Genomic DNA, 19,215 nt, shown 5'->3' with positions numbered 1-19,215 from the left:
AGCAACTTGGATCACATACAAATCTCACTGATGAAGGTTTAACTGTTATTTTGTACCTGGATTTTGAGCCTGACCTCGATGTGTCCACGTCACAAACACTTGTTTAATTTCATTTCATTATATATTTGTTCCGCTCATGTTAACGCACAACAATCAGATTCACAATCAAAACAACGCTAACACATATTCCACGACTGAAAAGGAACTGTCAGTTATATTACTGAACAACTAACACTCAGTCTGCTTATTCTTTCTCTTTGTGCAGTTTCTTGAACTGAAAAATATTCATACAACCCTTTAAATCTTTCTGTAGAAAATTACACTGACGTACACGTCTGCTTTAATGTAGCCCGAGCAAACTGGTGTTTCAAGTGAAATTGTCGTCTTTGAAATGAACTTTTATCATCGCAAAACAAACAAACAAAAAAACTTTGTACCTTCATGTGTGGAGGAAACACTGGGAGAGAAGACGCTGCTCATTTCTTCCTCGTCAGTCCTGGTGTCTGTGTGCGTCTGATCTGAGGACGCCATCATACCTTCAGAACTTCATAGTCCATGACTGAAAAAAACAGAGTGACGTTAAAACCAGTCTAACCAGTGTCAGTTTAGTGTACCAGAGGCTTTATGTCCTTACTCCTCTCCCTTACCTACCTGTGACCCTCTTGTTATTATATCTGATGAGGGTTGACCTTGAGACAGTGTTGTTCCTTTCCTCCATAACACCTACACCCAATCAGTGTCAGAGACTTCACGGATCAGATGGTGTAGTTCCACAAACTGTCCACTTGATGGTGCTGACTAACCATTTAATGTGTTCAAGTTCAGCTCAGCTCAGAAAGACGTCATGGAAGAGAAGCAATTTGGAAAAGTCTCAGATGAGACAAAATGTGAGGTTTGTTTGTATTTATTTACGTTCATTCATTCATTAATTCATGTTCAGTAACCGGTTGTCTTGTTGGAGGTCGTGGGGGGTGGAGCCATTCCTAGCTGACATTGGGCGAGAAGCAGCTTCACCCTGGATTGTTTAAAATGCTTTTGCTACTCAGCGTACAGTGAGTTAAACTACTAGCTAGGTGATGTCAGTAAGATGAATTTAATGACTGAATTGTGGAGAATCTAACAGAGCTAAGATGTGCAGCGTGTCTATATTGACAAAAGTTGAAACATTTCTATGTGTGATGCCTGAGCTAAGTAGCTACTGCCGCTAGCTCGAGTGATTAGCCGACAGGCGACAATCAGATCTGGGGTGGAAGTAAGAGCTGCATTTATCTGTCAAAATGTGTGGCTGCATGAGTTTGATTGTGAATCAGTTTTTATCAAATGTTTTATGGAAAATGTACGAGTTTTTTCACTTGGAGCTCTGTTACATGGAGGCCGTTCACTACTAAACATTGTAGTTAGTCTGAGTTACACAGCTGAGGAGGTATTTGTGTGTGTGTCTGTCTCTACATGTGTTTGAATAAGTATGGTCTGCTGATTTTACAGGGAGGGGACAACACTGTTTAGTGTTTAGATGTTGGCTGTTTTCATTTGGTGCGATATCAGTTTCAGATACTTCATTTTCCTTTGTCTTTTAGAGTACATCACAGCAGGGCTCTGGGGCCCAACACTTCTCCACTACAGCCAGATTCCAGGATGTAGGATGACACACGGACCCTCCACAAACCGTCTCAGTGGGCACACAGTCTGTGGCATCTCAGAAGATGTTGGTGATCAGCACACACCTGTACAGGGCTACTCTGACGGAGCAGCCCGACAAGCAAAGGTGCGTAACAAAGACATTACATGTGTTTTTGTGTTTGAGATACAGTACCTGGAAATATTTTACAGTACTGAAATGATGAAAAGCTTCAGAATATATATTTCTGCATCACTTTATCACATGCCTTTGACTTTGTTACGATGTTAGAGCAGGAAAAAAATTAAATCAATATTATCAATATTTTACATTATATATATATATATATATATATATATATATATATATATATAATTATGATCCTTGGCCCACCCCGTAGTTTGGGAAGTCAGGAAGCGATGCAGCAGTAACATTATGAATAGTGAGCAGAAACAAATCTCTGTGAACAGAAATGGATACAGAAAGGCGTCTTTTGAACACCAAGTTTAGCTTGAAAGCCCGACGAGATGATTCTCTCGACAAGACCAGAGTTATTTGTATTTTCACCACCGGAGATCGTCGAGCTGCTTAAAAAAACAGGAGATGTTCAGTGAACCTTAACAGGTGTAAAGTCGGACACATTGTGTTACTGTCAGTAAGTGATGTCACATTCAGGTCAATATGTCCAGCTGTTGTTGCTCGATAGGTTTTGCTCTGGTCTGCTTTCAGCATGTTTTGAACATGCAGTACCTTTGAGGCTAAATTAAATATACCTGATAATAATGGCGGACATTATGTATATTTCTCTCTTTATGAGGCAGTTTGACTCTTTAGAGTTTTGCACTCATCAGGTTTGGGGCGTCACCTTCACCTGAGGGAAAAGAAATAAACCAAATGAATCAGTTTCATAAACAGGAACTGGAATTCTTGAGACCTTCTGCTCCGACGAACACACACAGACGACTTCTTACTGATAAATGAAGACATTTATTTGCAGCTAAATGCGGACTTATAACTGAATAAATGAGACATTAATAATGAATACATGATGAAGAAAATACACCAGACTTTAAATGGTGGGATAAACGTTGGTGACAGTGACGTGAAACATGTGATTAAGTTATTACAAAGAGTTTTAAACAAACAATGAGACACCAGGTCAGCAGCCGGCAACCTTTACTATCAAAAGAGTTATTTCTGACCCCAAATTTTAAAATCAGCTTGGAGCCACAAAACATATTTCAGCTTTATAATGAACATGAAACAGACCACTATGTCTGAATTAGGCTATCAGCATTACCATTAGGTCTAAATAAACATTCATTAATATATTTTACTACAAGGTGGCTACTCTGCAATGAGCTACTTACAAATCTGTCCACCCTTTTTAAAGTCTCTATTTTTTATTTTTGTATTTGTAATCCATAGCTAGCCTAACAAAGGAGACTCGCGATGATTATAAATGGACAGTTCTAGAGCCTGTATCCATACAGCGTTTTGTTTCTGAGTGCTAATGTCTTTTTTTCAATTGTTCCCAATGAGCAGAGAGCATATGTGACTGCAGATGTTGCTGTTGGGTGTTGTGCTTTTATCACCATTTTATCATCTGTGTGGTCAGCTCTCTGTTAATGTAGCGTTACATCTCGACCTCTGCAAGACAGCCACATAGTCGTTCCTCCTGAACACGGGCAGTGCCACTCTGCAGCCACCTCTGAACAGTGTACAGCAGTGACCCACAGCAGGAACAGGACAGCAGCTCACATTCCCACCGTCACACCTGTCATTACTCACTGTAAAGCACACGTCTCCTCTCCTCCTCTCCCATAGTCTTCTGCTCCATCAGATGGCCTTATAGAAAAAGAGTCATCTGGTTCAATGGTGCTGTCCAGGATTTAGCCAAGTTTGAATGAATCAAAGGAAATTACAGTTCCTGTTGAAAACTGATGCAGCACAGAAGTCGTAAGTTTTTTTCCAATGTCTCAATGGCTCACAGGATGCTAGCTCAGCTGGTGTCCATTCTCCTCCTTCTTTTTTCAGTGTTTACTGATGTTTATGTCTGAAAACCAAAAAGCGGGCTAGAAGTTGGCAGAATGAGAGTTTACAGATGGGTGAGTTGATGTCCTGATCCTGATTTAGTGACTCGCAGCCACACATCACCAACACCACCACCAACAACACTTGAAAAATGGACTCAAGAGCATAAATTTAGTACAAATTTAGCTGAACTGGCAGAGAGGCGAATGGAATACCCTATGTTGTAATATTAGCTTTGGCTAAAAACACTCCAGCGGCCATATTCACTTGAGTAAGGCTAAAAATTCACTTCACCTTTGAACACAAACAAAGTGTGTGCCACTGCTTGCAACACTGAGATCACAACAGCTGAGTTGTGATGATAAAACCATGTTATCCAACCAGTTTTACAAAGAAACATTTTCATTTACATCAAAAATTAATCTTAAAGCGATTCTGTAAATATACCAATGTTATCAGTCTAAGTTGTTTGTGTGTGACAATGCACACTATGGACAGTGATTTCAGCAGCTGTCCTCAGTCAGTAGCGTCTGTTTCCATGACAGATTCTTCTTCCTACAGTGAACACAGAGTCACTGACGAACCAAGCAACGCCTCAGACTTAAACCCAAACCTAAACCCAGTATAAAGAGGTTCAGTGAAGGTGGTGTTGAAGGTGTGGAGGTGGATCAGTGAGCCAGAGGAGACTCTGTAGAAGGACAGAGTGCCGGCAGGACAGTCCACATACACTGCTACTCTACCAGAGGAGGAGGAGGAGGAGCAAAAAAAAGAGGGGGAAGGCATAAATGAATTTCTCTTATGGTGCCAAACAGAGTAACAATCCTTGGCGCATTTCAGACTCCAGGACTGATTATTTCCTCTAACTGAGCTTTCACGACGGTCTGCACTCCCTCCAGTTTCTCTGTAAGTTACTGCAACATAAACTTTCCCTTTCCACTCCACCTCCCAGTAACAGCGACCAGTCAGAGCATTTCTGCACAGCAGTTGAGTTTGTTTAAATCTGTCTGGATGATCAGGATACCGCTGCCCCGCTTTCACCAGCGTCACCTTCCTGTTGTTGTCGGACAGTTTGAGGTTTCTGTCAACTGTGTCTGTGTCCAGTGTGAGTTCACAGAAATCTGATGGAGAGGAGACACAACACAGCATCAGGTTATCAGCTTTAATGTTTATTTATATGTTAATAATCTCAATGAAGTTTTAGATTAGTATCGAAGATTACACTCTAAAGCCCAGTCAAGACCAGAGACTTGTGACAAGATGAATTGAAACAAACTACTGTCAACGCTTCATTCTGTAACGTTGTATAAAGCTGTCGGTTCACAGGAAGTGCCCACCATGAGATGGTGTATCATCTCTAGTCAACAACTCTCTGTACTTCTGATCTGTAACGTTGACATGAAGTGACCACGATGAGACGGTGTATCATCTCTAGTCAACAACTCTCTGTACTTCTGATCTGTAACGTTGACAGGAAGTGACCACCATAAGACGGTATATCATCTCTAGTCAACAACTCTCTGTACTTCTGATCTGTAACGTTGACAGGAAGTGACCACGATGAGACGGTGTATCATCTCTAGTCAACAACTCTCTGTACTTCTGATCAACAAGCTCATGACTAGGGGCATCAGTAGCGTAGTGGATAGTGCCGGCACCCCATTTACAGAGGCATTGCCTCGCTGCAGCAGTCGCGGGTTTGAGTCTGGCCTGCGACCCTTTGCTGCATGTTAGTCCCAGCTCTCTCTCTGTCTCCCCATTTCACACACTGTCCTATCCATTAAAGGCAAAAGGCAACAAAAATAATCTTTAAAAAAGAAAAAAAAACAAGCTCATGACTATAGGTGAGGGTTAGGACGAAGATGGACTGGTAGATCAGAAACACTGCCTTCCAGCTCAGCTCCCTCTTCACCACGACAGACAACCCTGGCAGAGACCAACACCCACTGAGTGTGTTTGACTTTGCGCCAAGTATGCAGACACAACTCTCACTTTGGTATTACAGGGACCAAATGGCTTGTAGCAATGACCCTGGGACCGTGCTCAAGATCGATAATATGGGTACATGGTACACAAAGTAAGCTGTCTTTAAGTCCACAAAACACATGTATACTGGATGGGCAAACTTCCATGACCCCTCCAGCAGTTCTACAAGGGTAAAGAGCTGGTCCACTGTGCCACGGCAGCAATGGAATCTGCATTGCTTCTCCTGAATGTACCTTCTCCAAAGCCTCCCTGAACTCCCTCTACACCCAGATTTTAGTTTTGACAAACGCCAAAACTGCAAACCTTATGGCTGACGGATACCTGTCAGTTGCTTCAGGAGACCTCTTGGCCAACCAAATCTGAAAGGCCTCCTTCACTGCTGGTGTCCACTGGTGGATTATCATAATCCCTGTCCCTGTCCCTGTGTGTGGTGGACCTATAGGGTGGCAGCTCCATGTAATTTCTTCAGGTTTAGCTTGACCAGACCCCATGATCAAGGTCTGGCTACCAGACACTGGCTGCTCAGCCCAACCCCCGAGGTCTGGTTCTAGGGGGGGGCCCTGATTTCCCTGTACCGGGCAAGGAACTCAAGCTCTTAGTCTGATCCCTCTCCTTGGACCACTCTGCCTTAGGAGACCCTACCAGGAGCTTCAGACAACACAGGCCACAGGATCATGGTGATACACAAACCCCTCCACCACGTTAAAGTGGCGATTTTATATGGTTCTGATTAGCAGCTTTATTTCTATGAGTGTACATAAAGATTGTATTCTAAATGGCGAATGGTAAATGGACTCATATTTGTTTAACCACTTTCTAATCTTTCCAACCACTCAAAGCGCTTTTACTTTACATCTCACATTCACCTATTCACACCGGTGGCTGAGGCCACCATACAAGGAACCACATGCTCATCATATTCACACACACACAACCACTGGGAGCAATTTGGGGTTCAGTAACTTGCCCAAGGATACATCGACATGCAGACTGGAAGAGTCGAGGACTGAACCACCGATCTTTAGATAAGGTTGTTGTAAACATTAAGAATGGCACATTTGTTGAACCATCTATTTTCTTTCAGGGTTCAATGAAGAACAATTCCACAATTGTGGACTTTTAAATGCGTGTTGATCTCTTATGAATAAAACTAAATCCATACTTACACTTTCTCAAACCAGGTGTCAGTCTCTGTTCTCCACCATGGTCCATCCTGGAAGAGGAAATACAGTCAGACCAGTGTATTCTCTTGGATTATTGAAAGAGACATATTTTATGATGTTTTATAGTTAACAGTGTGTCAAACTCCTATTGTCTTGTCATACCTGAGAGTGTCCAGTCTCCAGTTTGGATTCTTTAATCCAGCAGAGAGCAGCTTGATTCCTGTGTCTCCTGGATGATTGTAGCTCAGGTCCAGCTTTCTCAGGTGGGAGGGGTTGGAGCTCAGAGCTGAGACCAGAGCAACACAGCCTTCCACTGTGACCAGACATCCTGACAGTCTGGCAAAAGTAAATTGTTGAGAGAGAGCACACAGCTATTGTTGTGAGGTATTAACCCACAGACAAAGATACAAAACTAGAACAGGAAAGCCACACACTCAAAACTCTGATGCATTTAGTTCAACTAAGAAAGATGATTCAGAGTTACAAGTGTGCTGCTTTCCTATTCCGTTTTTTGAACCATGTTTCAGAAGGTAATAAAAGAAAAATAATCTTGCAGATGTCAAGTCTCTTCTTCAACGTTAACCTGAGTGTAAAACAATATTTAAATTATCAACTGGCAACAAACTCTGACCTGAGAGTTTCCAGTTCGCAGTGTGGACTCTGCAGTCCAATGGAGAGCAGCTTCACTCCTGAATCCTGCAGGTCGTTGTTACTCAGGTCCAGGTCTCTCAGACTAGAGGACTGGGAGCTTAGAACTGAGGACAGAGCTTCACAGCTTATCTCTGACAGGTTACAGTTTGTTAGCCTGGGGAAGAATTAGCAATGAACACATTTTTTTTTTTGTCATGTACAAAATTAGACACATTTGTATTGTTCATAAATCCACTTACAGTGCTTTGTTGGAGGCTTTGACCACTGGCAGCAGCCTCTGAAGAGCCTCATTTGAAGCAGAGTATTTCTTCAGGTCAAACATGTCCAGATCCTCTACTGATGACAGTAAGATGAAGACCAGAGCTGACCACTGAGATGGAGACAATTTATCTGTGGAGAGACGTCCTGAACTCAGGTACTGTTGGATCTCCTTCACCAGAGAACGATCATTCAGTTCATTCAGACAGTGGAACAGATTGATGCTTCTCTCTGCAGACAGATTTTCACTGATCTTTTTCTTGATGTACTTTACTGTTTTGGGGTCTGTCTGGGAACTACTATCTGTCTGTGTCAGTAGACCTTGTAGATGTTTCTGGTTGGTCTGCAGTGACAGACCCAGGAGGAAGCGGAGGAACAAGTCCAGGTGTCCATTTGGACTCTGTAAGGCCTTGTCCACAGCAATCTGGTAGAGCTGTGTTAGTGTAGGTTTGTCTCTGAAGACTTTGGGGAGCCGGGAGGTGCCTGTTTGTTCTTCTGCCATCAGGTTGACCCCAGAGTTGATGAACTTCCGATGGACATGAAGAGCAGCCAGAAACTCCTGAACACTCAGATGGACGAAGCAGAACACCTTGTCCTGGTACAGTCCTCTCTCCTCCTTAAAGATCTGTGTGAACACTCCTGAGTATACTGAGGCTGCTCTGATATCGATGCCACACTCTGTCAGGTCTGATTCATAGAAGATCAGGTTGCCTTTTTGCAGCTGCTTAAAAGCCAGTTTTCCCAGAGATTTAATCATTTTCCTGTTCTCAGGACTCCAGTGTGGATCTGACTCAGCTCCTCCATCATACTTGATGTACTGCACTTTGGTCTGAACCACCAGGAAGTGGATGTACATCTCAGTCAGGGTCTTGGGAAGCTCTCTTCCCTTTCTGGTCCCTATCACATCCTCCAGAACTGTAGCAGTGATCCAGCAGAAGACTGGGATGTGGCACATGATGTGGAGGCTTCGTGATGTTTTGATGTGGGAGATGATTCTGTTGGCCTGCTCCTCATCTCTGAATCTCTTCCTGAAGTACTCCTCCTTCTGTGGATCAGTGAACCCTCTGACCTCTGTCACCATGTCAACACACTCAGGAGGGATCTGATTGGCTGCTGCAGGGCGTGTGGTTATCCAGAGGCGAGCAGAAGGAAGCAGTTTCCCCCTGATGAGGTTTGTCAGCAGCACATCCATTGAGGTGGACTCTGTAACATCGGTCAGGATCTCATTGTTGTGGAAGTCCAGAGGAAGTCGACACTCATCCAGACCGTCAAAGATGAACACAACCTGGAACTCTTCAAACCGGCAGATTCCTGCTTCTTTGGTTTCAGTAAAGAAGTGATGAACAAGTTCCACCAAGCTGTACTTTTTCTCTTTCAGCACATTCAGCTCTCTGAAAGTGAATGGAAATGTGAACTGTATGTCCTGGTTGGCTTTGTCTTCAGCCCAGTCCAGAGTGAACTTCTGTGTTAAGACTGTTTTCCCAATGCCAGCCACTCCCTTTGTCATCACTGTTCTGATTGGTTTGTCTCTTCCAGCTGAGGCTTTAAAGATGTCTTCTTGTCTGATGGTTGTTTCTGGTCTGTGTGGTTTCCTGGATGATGTTTCAATCTGTCTGACCTCATGTTCATCATTGACCTCTGCAGTCCCTCCCTCTGTGATGTAGAGGTCTGTGTAGATCTGATTCAGAAGGGTTGGGTTTCCTGCTTTAGCAATCCCCTCAAACACACACTGGAACTTTTTCTGCAGGTTAGACTTCAGTTTACGTCGGCATACTGCAGCAACAGTCCCTGAATCAACAAAGAAGTAATTAATCAGTGTATGCTACAATCAGTCTTACAAATTGCTTACAAAGCTCTGAGAGGCCCTGTTCCAAGTTATGCATCTGATGCATCTGTTATTGCCCAATGTCCCTTTACTCTCCATGTCCCTTGCGCTCTAAGATCCTCGGATGGTTTGCTCCTTGTTGTTCCACAGTCCAGATTAATTCACGAAGGTGATAGAGCCTTTTCAGTCAGAGCTCCTTAACCTTTTATGACAATCATATTTAGCATAATGTTACTATCTCTAATGTCAGTTTATTTCATTTGGATTATTAGCTCTGTGATACTAAGTAGCTTAATGTATGCTCATAGCTACAGGCAGCTAACTAACCTCAGCTAAGGTTATAGTTAGCTTGTTGGCTGCTCCTGCACTGTTCTTGGCTAGTAGAGAACATTTTGTACCATTACATCAATTAATACCATTTGTCATAAATCACATTAGCTGGTGAATTTACTGGTAATTTGGCAAGCTAGCTATTATATCGACTTGGATGGTATTTTGCTAGCAGTCAAGTTAGCGGGCAAGCAAGTTGTTGTCAGTTGCTTCGTAACATAAGGTGATACAGTAATTTGTTAACGGCAAGTAAGCTAATTTACCAGCCAAATCAGCCCTGTAGTCTGGATGAATTAGCCGATGTTAATAACTCAAGACAGCATTTTGCTATGTTAGCTAGCTAGCAATTCCTTTGCATAGAGTTAACATTATAAAACTAAAACAGGAGTTTGGTTGTGGAACCAAACTCCTGGAGAGGGGATGGACTCTCGCTTTTTCCAGAGTTGCCCAGGGTGAGAGGCACTGGGCGGCTGTGTGAACACTCACAAGCCCCCGGCTGAGCGCAGCCTTTTTGGGGTTCTCCCCAGAGAACAAGAGGGTCGTCTCGATGCGACTGCGAGTCACAAAGAGAAGGTCTCTGACTGTTGTTTGCGCGTATGCACCGAACAGCAGCACTGAGTACCCAGCCTTTTTGGAGTCTCTTGGTGGTGTCTTGGAAGAGGTGCCCGCTAGGAACTACATAGTTCCTCTGGGGGACTTCAACGCTCAAGTGGGCAATGACGGAGAAACCTGGAGGGGGTTGATTTGGAGGAATGGCCTGCCTTACCTGAACCTGAGTGGTGTTTTGTTATTGGACTTCTGTGCGAGCCAAGGACTGGCCATAGCAAATACCATGTTCGAGCACAGGGAGGTTCATAAGTGTACCTGGTACCAGAACACCCTTGACCAAAGATTGATGATCGACGATGCGGCTGTGTGTGTGTGTCTTAGACACTCGGGTGAACAGAGGAGCAGAGCTGTCAACTGATCACCACCTGGTAGTGAGTTGGATCAAATGGCGGGGGAAGTTGCTGGACAGACCTGGTAAACCCAAACATGTAGTGAGGGTTAACTGGGAACGTCTAGCTATGGCTCCTGCCCATGGGGCCTTCAACTCCCACCTGCATCCTGGGGGATGTTGGGGATGTGGAATCTGTGTGGTCCATGTTCAAAGCCTCCGTTGTGGAGCCTGCTGCTGGGAGCTGTGGTCTGAAGGTTGTCTGTGCCTGTTGTGGCGGCAACCTGAGAACCCGTTGGTGGACACCAGCGGTGAGGAAGGCTGTCGGGCTTGAAAAGGAGACCTTTCGGGTTTGGCTGGCCCAGGGGTCTCTGGAAGCAGCAGACAGGTACCAGCTGGCCAAAAGGGCTGCAGCTGTGGTGGTTGCTGAAGCAAAAACCCGGGTGTGGAAGGAGTTCGGGGAGGCTATGGAGAAGGACTTTCGGTTGGCCTCAAGGAAGTTCTGGCAGACCGTTAGACATCTCAGGAAGGGAAAGCAGGGCTTGTCTCAGGCTGTGCTCAGCAGAGAAGGAGAACTGCTGACCTGATATGGGGACATTTTTGAGTGGTGGAAGGAGCACTTTGAGGACCACCTGAACCCGGCCATCACATCAACCTTGGAGGAGGCAGAGCCTGAAGACCCAAAGGAACTCTCGCCCATTCCCTGGCAGAGGTTGCTGAGGTAGTCAAAAAGCTGCCCAGCGGCAAAGTGCCAGGTGTGGATGAGATTTGCTCTGAGATGCTGAAGGCTGGGTGGGCTGTCTTGGCTGACTAGCCTTTTCAGTGTCGTGCGGAGGTCGGGTACGATGCCTGCAGAGTGGCAGACCGGGCTGGTGGTTCCCATTTTCAAAAAAGGGGACCGTAGGGTGTGCCCCAACTATCGGGGTATTATACTGCTCAGCCTCCCAGGTAAAGTTTACTCCAGGGTGCTGGAAAGGAGGCTCCAACCGACTGTCGAACCTTGGATTCAGAAGGAGCAATGGAACAGTGGATCAGCTCTTTACCCTTGTGAGGCTGCTGGAGGGGTTGTGGGAGTTTGCCCATCCAGTTTACATTTGCTTTGTGGACTTGGAGAAGGCTTACGACCGCGTCCCTCAAGGGGTCTTGTAGGGGGTATTGCGGGAATATGGGGTACTGGGCCTGCTGCTACGAGTATGTATGACCAAAGTGAGAGCTGTGTCTGCATACTCGGTGTGAAGTCAAACGCGTTCTCAGTGAGTGTTGGCCTCCACCAGGGTTGTCCTTTGTCATCGTTCTTGTTTGTGATTTTCATGAACAGGATCTCAAGTTGCAGCCGAGGGGAGGAAGGGGTCCAGTTTGAGGACCTCAAAATTGCATCTCTGCTTTTTGCAGGTGATGTGGTTCTGTTGGCGTCATCAAACTGTGACCTCCAGGATGCACTGGGGTGATTTGCAGGTTCGCTACTGGAAAACGGTGGATTGCCCTCTCCAGGTTGGGGGAGAAATACTGCTTCAAGTGAGGGAGGTCAAGTATTTCGGGGTCTTGTTCACAAGCGAGGGTAGATGGAGCGTGAGATAGATCGGCAGTTTGGTGCAGCTTCTGCAGTGATGCAGGCACTGCGCTGGTCCGTCATGGTGAAGAGAGACCTGAGCCCGAAGGCAAAGTGGTCCATCTATGTCCCAAGCCTCACCTATGGTCATGAGCTCTGGGTAGTGACCGAAAGAATGTGATTGCGGATACAAGTGGCCGAAATGAGTTTCCTTCAGAGGTTGGCTGGGCTCAGCCTTAGAGATAGGGTGAGAAGCTCAGACATCCGGAGGGAGCTTGGAGTAGAGCCGCTGCCCTTTCTCTTCAAAAGGGGTCAGTTGAGGTGGTTTGAGCATCTGATCAGGATGCCTCTCGGGCACCTCCCACTGGAGGTATTTCGGGCACGTCCCACTGGTAGAAAGCCCTGGGGCAGACCTAGAACACACTGGGGGGATTACATATCTCATGTGGCCTGGGACCACCTTGAGGTCCTCAAAGAGGAGCTGGAAAATGTTGCTGGGGAAGGGGATGTTTGGGGTACTTTGCTTGGCCTGCTGTCCTCGTGACCCGGCCTCAGATAAGAGGATGAAAATGGATGGATGGATGGATCGTAAATGTAAAACTCGATCATGTTCCCTAATTTTCTCTTTCCATCATGTGAAAACTGTTAAAATCCACTTACTGCTCTGCAGACAGTCGGCCAGCTCCTCCTGCTTCATCCTCCTCAGGGAGTTCAGTGTGATCTTCAGAAACGCCTCTCTGCTGCTCCTCCTCTGCTCTGCATACACACCGTCCAATGCCTCCTCATCCTCACTCTGACTCTCTAAGCATTCTGGGTAATCTGAACTCAGAAATTTCTGGATCTTCTTCAGCTCGTTCTTCACAAAATTGATAATGTGCTCCTCCAGCAGCTGGAACAGAATAAAATGTAAACATTAACTGGTAGAAGTTGATATCAGATTGTCTGTGAGACAGAGAGCCTGCAGCATGGAGACTGGATCAGGATGATAGTTCAGTATTTAGTTTTGTGGCTGCTGTAATTAGCAGTAGTAGCTTTGCTTTTACATTTACAAACCATAAATATGGAGTCCAGGTTTGTTTGATACTGCTGGGCAGACTGATCACTGGGAAGTGGATTACATCTGTGAAGCAAACAAACATACAGAAGTTGTTCCATTATGATTATTGGGAACTTTTGGTTCAAAACTTTAAAATGGCAGAAGTAATTAATGATTATTAAAAACATTAATAATTATGTTAAATAATGGGATTTTATTAACATTAAATCAACTTGTGGGGCACCATTCCCAAAAAGGGAAACACAACAGATGAGATTGTTCTTCCTCAGGAAACTGAGATCTTTCGATGTGGGGAGGAGCTTATTGAATGTTTTTTATCAAAGCATTGTAGCCAGTGTGCTATTCTATACTGTTGTATGCTGGGGCAACAGCATTTCAGCCGATGATAAAAACAGAATCAGTAAGTTTATTAAAAAGGCTGGATCCATAGTGGGATGTCCATATGATTCCCTTGACAGTGTTATGGAAGTTAGAACTATGAGGAGGCTGAAGGCCATACTAGATCACGATAGTCACCCTCTACACGGCATATTCAACAGCTTGCGGAGTACTGTCAGTGGTCGGCGTTTAATGCCAAAATGCTCTACTGAGCATTTCAGAAGGACATTTGTTCCCACAGCTATAAGGCTTGTCTATAAAGGTTAATGCTACCTGTTTCTGTATGGCTGTATACACAGCACAGTACAGGCCTAAATTATGTAACAGACTCCATACTGTGCCTCCACCCTTAAGTGTACTGGAGTCTGCATTATTATACTGGACTGTGCATTATTGCAGTTCTTGTTTCTTGTTTAGTTTTGGAATGTGATGTAATTATTGTAATTGGCATCACTGCATTGTAGATCCTTGCCACCAATCAGTGTTTCTTGGGAGTGTCTGTGTACATTTCTATATTGTTTGTTGACTTGTATGTATATTGTATGTATATTTTATGTGATCCTTTGTGGCATTTGTTCTCTATGTCATTTCTTATGCGCTGGTGACCAGATCAATTTCCCCTCTGGGGATTAATAAAGTTTATTTATTATTTATTTATTTATTTTATGATAGCCAGTTATTAACATTAGTCTCATAAAGTATATATAAAGAATCTGGAACTCTGAATAATAATTAAAAAAATAACTATTACCAAAATTACCATTCAAAAATAGAATGGTTTTGGAGTCTGTGACATAGCAGGGGATGGCTATTCATTCACTCTTGTGCAATATTAAACAGACCTGCAGAGGTCTGCAGAACAAAATGGCTGCCTGCGTGGTCTAAGACATTGTCTAAAAACTACAAAAGAAGATGGCCAAATCACAGTGGCAGAGGTTCTGGCTCACCACATGTGGTTGGTCAGAACAAAGACATGTGAGAATGGAAGCCTAAGTTCCCTCTCTGCATGTGTAGCTGGGTGCAAAATATATGTGTGTGATCATTGTTATATTAAAGGTGCCGGATTAGTACAAAGGGATTTTAGATTGCATGCAAGTCTCTGTCTGTGTGAAGCATTAGCAAACAACAATACATTAGCAAACAACATTGCATTAGCAAACTTTAGCAAAGCTAACTGCTCAACAACATTACTACAAAGGTACCACAACAATAAATAATTGAATACCATCAAATGATATTTTAATGTCCTCTGATGGTGGTGACTGTCCTGTGTTAGGACTACTGGATCTCAGTTCTGCGTTTGACAGAGTGGATCATCAAATCCTCATTAAGCGGTTGCGTGATTGCATTGGCCTATCAGGCAAAGCATCAGACTGGTTGAATCCCATCTCACTGACAGGAGTTTCTCTGTCTCTATTGGAGACTTTGTATCTGATTCCTCTCCACTGTCCCGTGGTGTCCCGCAGGGCTCGGTTCATGGGCCTCTGTTATCCTCTCTATATTTGCTGTCATATTTGTGAGCCTTTCATGTTATCTAGCATCCTTGACTGCCTTCATGTGATCAGGGTCTGGATCGCTGAAAATGTTTTACAGGTCAGTGCTGATAAGACGGAGGTTCTAGTTGTTGGTCCCTCTCATTATGCAAAGTATTGGGCCCTCTTTGCTGCTCACTCAAACCTTTGAATTTAGGGGTTATATTTGATTAATGGACATCATTTGATAGCCAAGTTTATTTTTTTGTTTGTTTTCTTTTTGCAAATAGTATCACTAGTTTGCACTTTTAACTATGTGGCTCAGGTAGTCAATTTATCTTATACTGTATGTTTTCTTTCTTGTGGTATATTGCCCTTGTGAAGCACTTTGTGACCTTTGTCTGAGAAAAGCACTGTATAGACAAATTTTACTCATGTACTTGTGATGCACTTTTCTCCTCACTCAATATGTCTGCTCTTGCTCGACTGCAATCAGTCCAGAATGCTGCTGCAGGTCTACTAGCTATATCAAATAGACACTCTCATATCGCCCCTACACTAAAAACCCTTCACTGGCTTCCTGTTGAGTTTAGGATCCAGTTCAATATTCTCGTTCTCACTCACAGAGCATTAAACTGTCAGGCTCCCTCTGATGTGGCTGAACTGCTTCACCCATATTCTTAAGCTCAATTTTATGGATCAAATACACTAACTTTGTTGTCTGTCCCTCACACTCGCCTTAAGACACGTGGTGATCGAGCTTTTGTGGCTGTAGTATCTAAATTTTGGAACACTTTGCCTGCTCCCTCACAATCTGCTGACTGTGGTTTCACCAGATCTGTATTATATTCATATTTTATATATTCTTTCGGTGTATTGTGATTTTTTTTTTTTTTTTTTTTTTGTATTTTGCAAATAGTATCACTAGTTTTGCACTTTTAACTACATGGCTCAGGTAGTCACTTTATCTTCTGTGTTTTCTTTCTTGTTGTATATTGCCCTTGTAAAGCACTTTGTGACCTTTGTCTGAGAAAAGCACTGTATAAAGAAACTTTACTCACATAAGAGACAGAAACATTTTACATTCTTACCCTTTGTCAGTGGACTGGTGTCCATCTTTGAAAACAATGTATCTTTGCACAGACTGGTCACTTTTCATTGACATACAGCTGGGTCCAGGTCCAGGGGGGTCTGGTCTCTCATGTTGGATCCTGATAGGATCACAAACACTGATGAATGTATTGATACACAAAAATTCTGCTGAACATTATGTTGACTTTTGAATGTTTTAATACTGATAACAACAAACTGAGATGAACTATTACTTTTGATCATCAGACTTGTGTCCATCTTTGAATCAGACTTCCAGATTGATAGTTCACTGTGTTTTATGAGATTGATTTCATTGATTGGCTATCACTTTTACCTTTCCATGAATGGTGGCCCATGAGGTGATTTAAGGAAAATAAGTCACATCATTTAACATAAGGAATACTTATTATTAATAATTAATAATCATTTCTGATAGCCATTTTAATACTTTGAACCACAAGTTCCCAACAATCTGTGATCCATTATGAGGTCTGGTTATAACACTTTGTTGATATGGTAATGGCTATTCTCTCTACATCTCACACTGACTGGACACCTTCCAATCCATCAGTTTACATCACCTGATGGATTTGATCAGTAAAATAAAGGGTTTAGGAAACAGCAGTTTACTGAAACTTTACTTCTGAGAGTTTCAAATGATATTTTAATATCCTCTGATGGTGGTGACTGTTCTGTGTTAGGACTTCTGGATTTCAGTTCTGCTTTCAACACAGTGGATTGTCAAATTCTCATTAACAGGTTGCGTGATTGCATTGGCCTATCAGGCAAAGCATCAGACTGGTTTAATCCCATCTCACTGACAGGAGTTTCTCTGTCTCTATTGGAGACTTTGTATCTGATTCCTCTCCATTGTCCTGTGGTGTCCCGCAGGGCTCGGTTCATGGGCCTCTGTTATCCTCTCTATATTTGCTGTCGTTGGGACAAATAATAAACAGATTTCTCTATATTTGCTGTCGTTGGGACAAATAATAAACAGATTTAACACCGCATATCATATATATGCAGATGATATCCAGCTCCACTTCTCGTTCAAACCTAGTGAGCCTTTCAGGTTATCTAGGACCCTTGACTGCTTTCATGTGATCAGGGTCTGGACTGCTGAAAATGTTTTACAGGTCAGTGCTGATAAGACGGAGGTTCTAGTTGTTGGTCCCTCTCATTATGCAAAGTATTGGGCCCTCTTTGCTGCTCACTCAAACCTTTGAATTTAGGGGTTATATTTGATTAATGGACGTCATTTGATAGCCAAGTTTATTTTTTTGTTTGTTTTCTTTTTGCAAATAGTATCACTAGTTTGCACTTTTAACTATGTGGCTCAGGTAGTCAATTTATCTTATATGTTTTCTTTCTTGTGGTATATTGCTCTTGTGAAGCACTTTGTGACCTTTGTCTGAGAAAAGCACTGTATAGACAAATTTTACTCATGTACTTAACAGACAGAAACATTTCACGTTCTTACCTTTTGTCAGTGGACTGTTGTCCACCTTTGAAAACAATATATCTTTGCACAGACTGGTCACTTTTCATTGACACACAGCTGGGTTCAGGTGCAGGTTCAGGGGGGTCTGGTCTCTCATGTTGGGTCCTGATAGAATCACAAACACTGATAAATGTAGAGATATACTAAAATTCTGCTGAACAATATGTTGACTTTTGAATATTTTAATGCTGATAACAACAAACTGAGATGAACTATTACTTTTGATCATCAGACTTGTGTCCATCTTTGAATCAGACTTCCAGATTGATAGTTCGCTGTGTTTTATGAGACTGATTTAATTGATTGGCTATCATTTTTACCTTTCCATGAATGGTGCCCCATGAGGTGATTTAAGGAAAATAAGTCATATTATTTAACATAATGAATACTTATGATTAATAATTATTAATAATTTCTGATAGCCATTTTAATACTTTGAACCACAAGTCAATTTGTGATCCATTACGAGGTCTGGTTACAACACTTTGTTGATATGGTAATGGCTATTCTCTCTACATCTCACACTGACTGGACACCTTCCAGTCCATCAGTTTACATCACCTGATGGATTTGGTCAGTAAAATGAAGGTGTCTTCTTCCCCTTTGGACATAATTCCATCATCTCTATTTTAAAAAGTTTGGCTGATTATTGGTCCCACTGTGCTTTCTATTGTTAACTCCTCCTTGTTTACAGGATGTGCTGTTCCTATTTTAAACAAGCTGCAATTCAGCCAATATTGAAGAAAACTAACTTAGAGCTTGCTCTGCTCAATAACTATAGACCTATTTCTAAACTACCACTGTTGTCTAAAATGTTAGAGAAGATTAGGGTTGGGTTGGTATGAGAAAAAAAAAAAACGGTCCGGTTTTTGTGAAAAACCACATCAAGTCGGTAATACCGGATTTTCGCTACTTGGGGGCGCAATTGACTCATTTAAAATAAAAAACAACCATAGGACAACAGAGTGACAGTAACACTTTGTTTCTTTTATTCCTTACAAATAAATTTGCAGGTTTAGCTTACTCAGTCAGTGCAAACAAGGGTTGCCTCCTTCGTCTGGCTCAAAGCCAAAGTGTTGCCATATTGGCGCATTCTTTGATTTCTTAGAGACTAAATTGTCCGCCATTATCGACTCCCCGTCACTGTTAAACAAACTCCACGCTACAGTAGAGGCCTCAGCGCATGCGCACTCACACCCCGTAGCTCAGTCCCTGCCCCACCCCCACCCCCCTCTCTCTCCTGCTCGCTGTGCGCTTGGCGAAGAGGCAGACACAGGTGCTCACAGACTCGGGCGTACTATAAGCGGAGCGGACTCCGCGAGGAATGTCCGCAGTCATTCGGGCTTCCATAGTTGAGCGCACTTCCG

The 19,215-nt window shown here is 43.2% G+C and overlaps 1 protein-coding gene across 1 annotated transcript; it reads right to left on the bottom strand.

Annotated features, from left to right (window-relative positions):
* Positions 1-2,743: 2,743 nt before the first annotated feature.
* LOC126398520 (protein NLRC3-like) lies at positions 2,744-17,935 on the bottom strand. The gene is made up of 9 exons (XM_050057927.1): positions 17,828-17,935; positions 16,347-16,466; positions 13,402-13,468; positions 13,009-13,237; positions 7,689-9,495; positions 7,430-7,603; positions 6,961-7,134; positions 6,802-6,848; positions 2,744-4,770 (listed from the first exon to the last, which is right to left on the bottom strand). The coding sequence occupies exons 1-9, from the start codon at positions 17,893-17,895 to the stop codon at positions 4,208-4,210; spliced, it is 3,249 nt and encodes a 1,082-aa protein (XP_049913884.1). The 5' UTR covers positions 17,896-17,935; the 3' UTR covers positions 2,744-4,207.
* Between the last annotated feature and the right edge of the window lie 1,280 nt (positions 17,936-19,215).

The sequence above is a fragment of the Epinephelus moara genome, chromosome 12 (genome assembly GCF_006386435.1).
Source record: "Epinephelus moara isolate mb chromosome 12, YSFRI_EMoa_1.0, whole genome shotgun sequence".
In the NCBI taxonomy this organism is placed as follows: domain Eukaryota; kingdom Metazoa; phylum Chordata; class Actinopteri; order Perciformes; family Serranidae; genus Epinephelus; species Epinephelus moara.
The sequence above is the reverse complement of the archived record's forward strand: the minus strand, read 5'-3'. Positions and strand labels throughout refer to the sequence as shown.

What these genes read in the sequence shown, in the direction of transcription:
- LOC126398520 (XM_050057927.1), bottom strand. Translation starts at nt 17,895, where the DNA reads ATGAAAAGTGACCAGTCTGTGCAAAGATATATTGTTTTCAAAGGTGGA. An exon ending in CAACAGTCCACTGACAAAAG is followed by an intron (nt 16,467 to 17,827) that starts GTAAGAACGTGA and finishes TGATCCTATCAG; the next exon opens with GATCCAACATGAGAGACCAG. An exon ending in AAAGCCTCCAACAAAGCACT is followed by an intron (nt 7,604 to 7,688) that starts GTAAGTGGATTT and finishes ATTCTTCCCCAG; the next exon opens with GCTAACAAACTGTAACCTGT.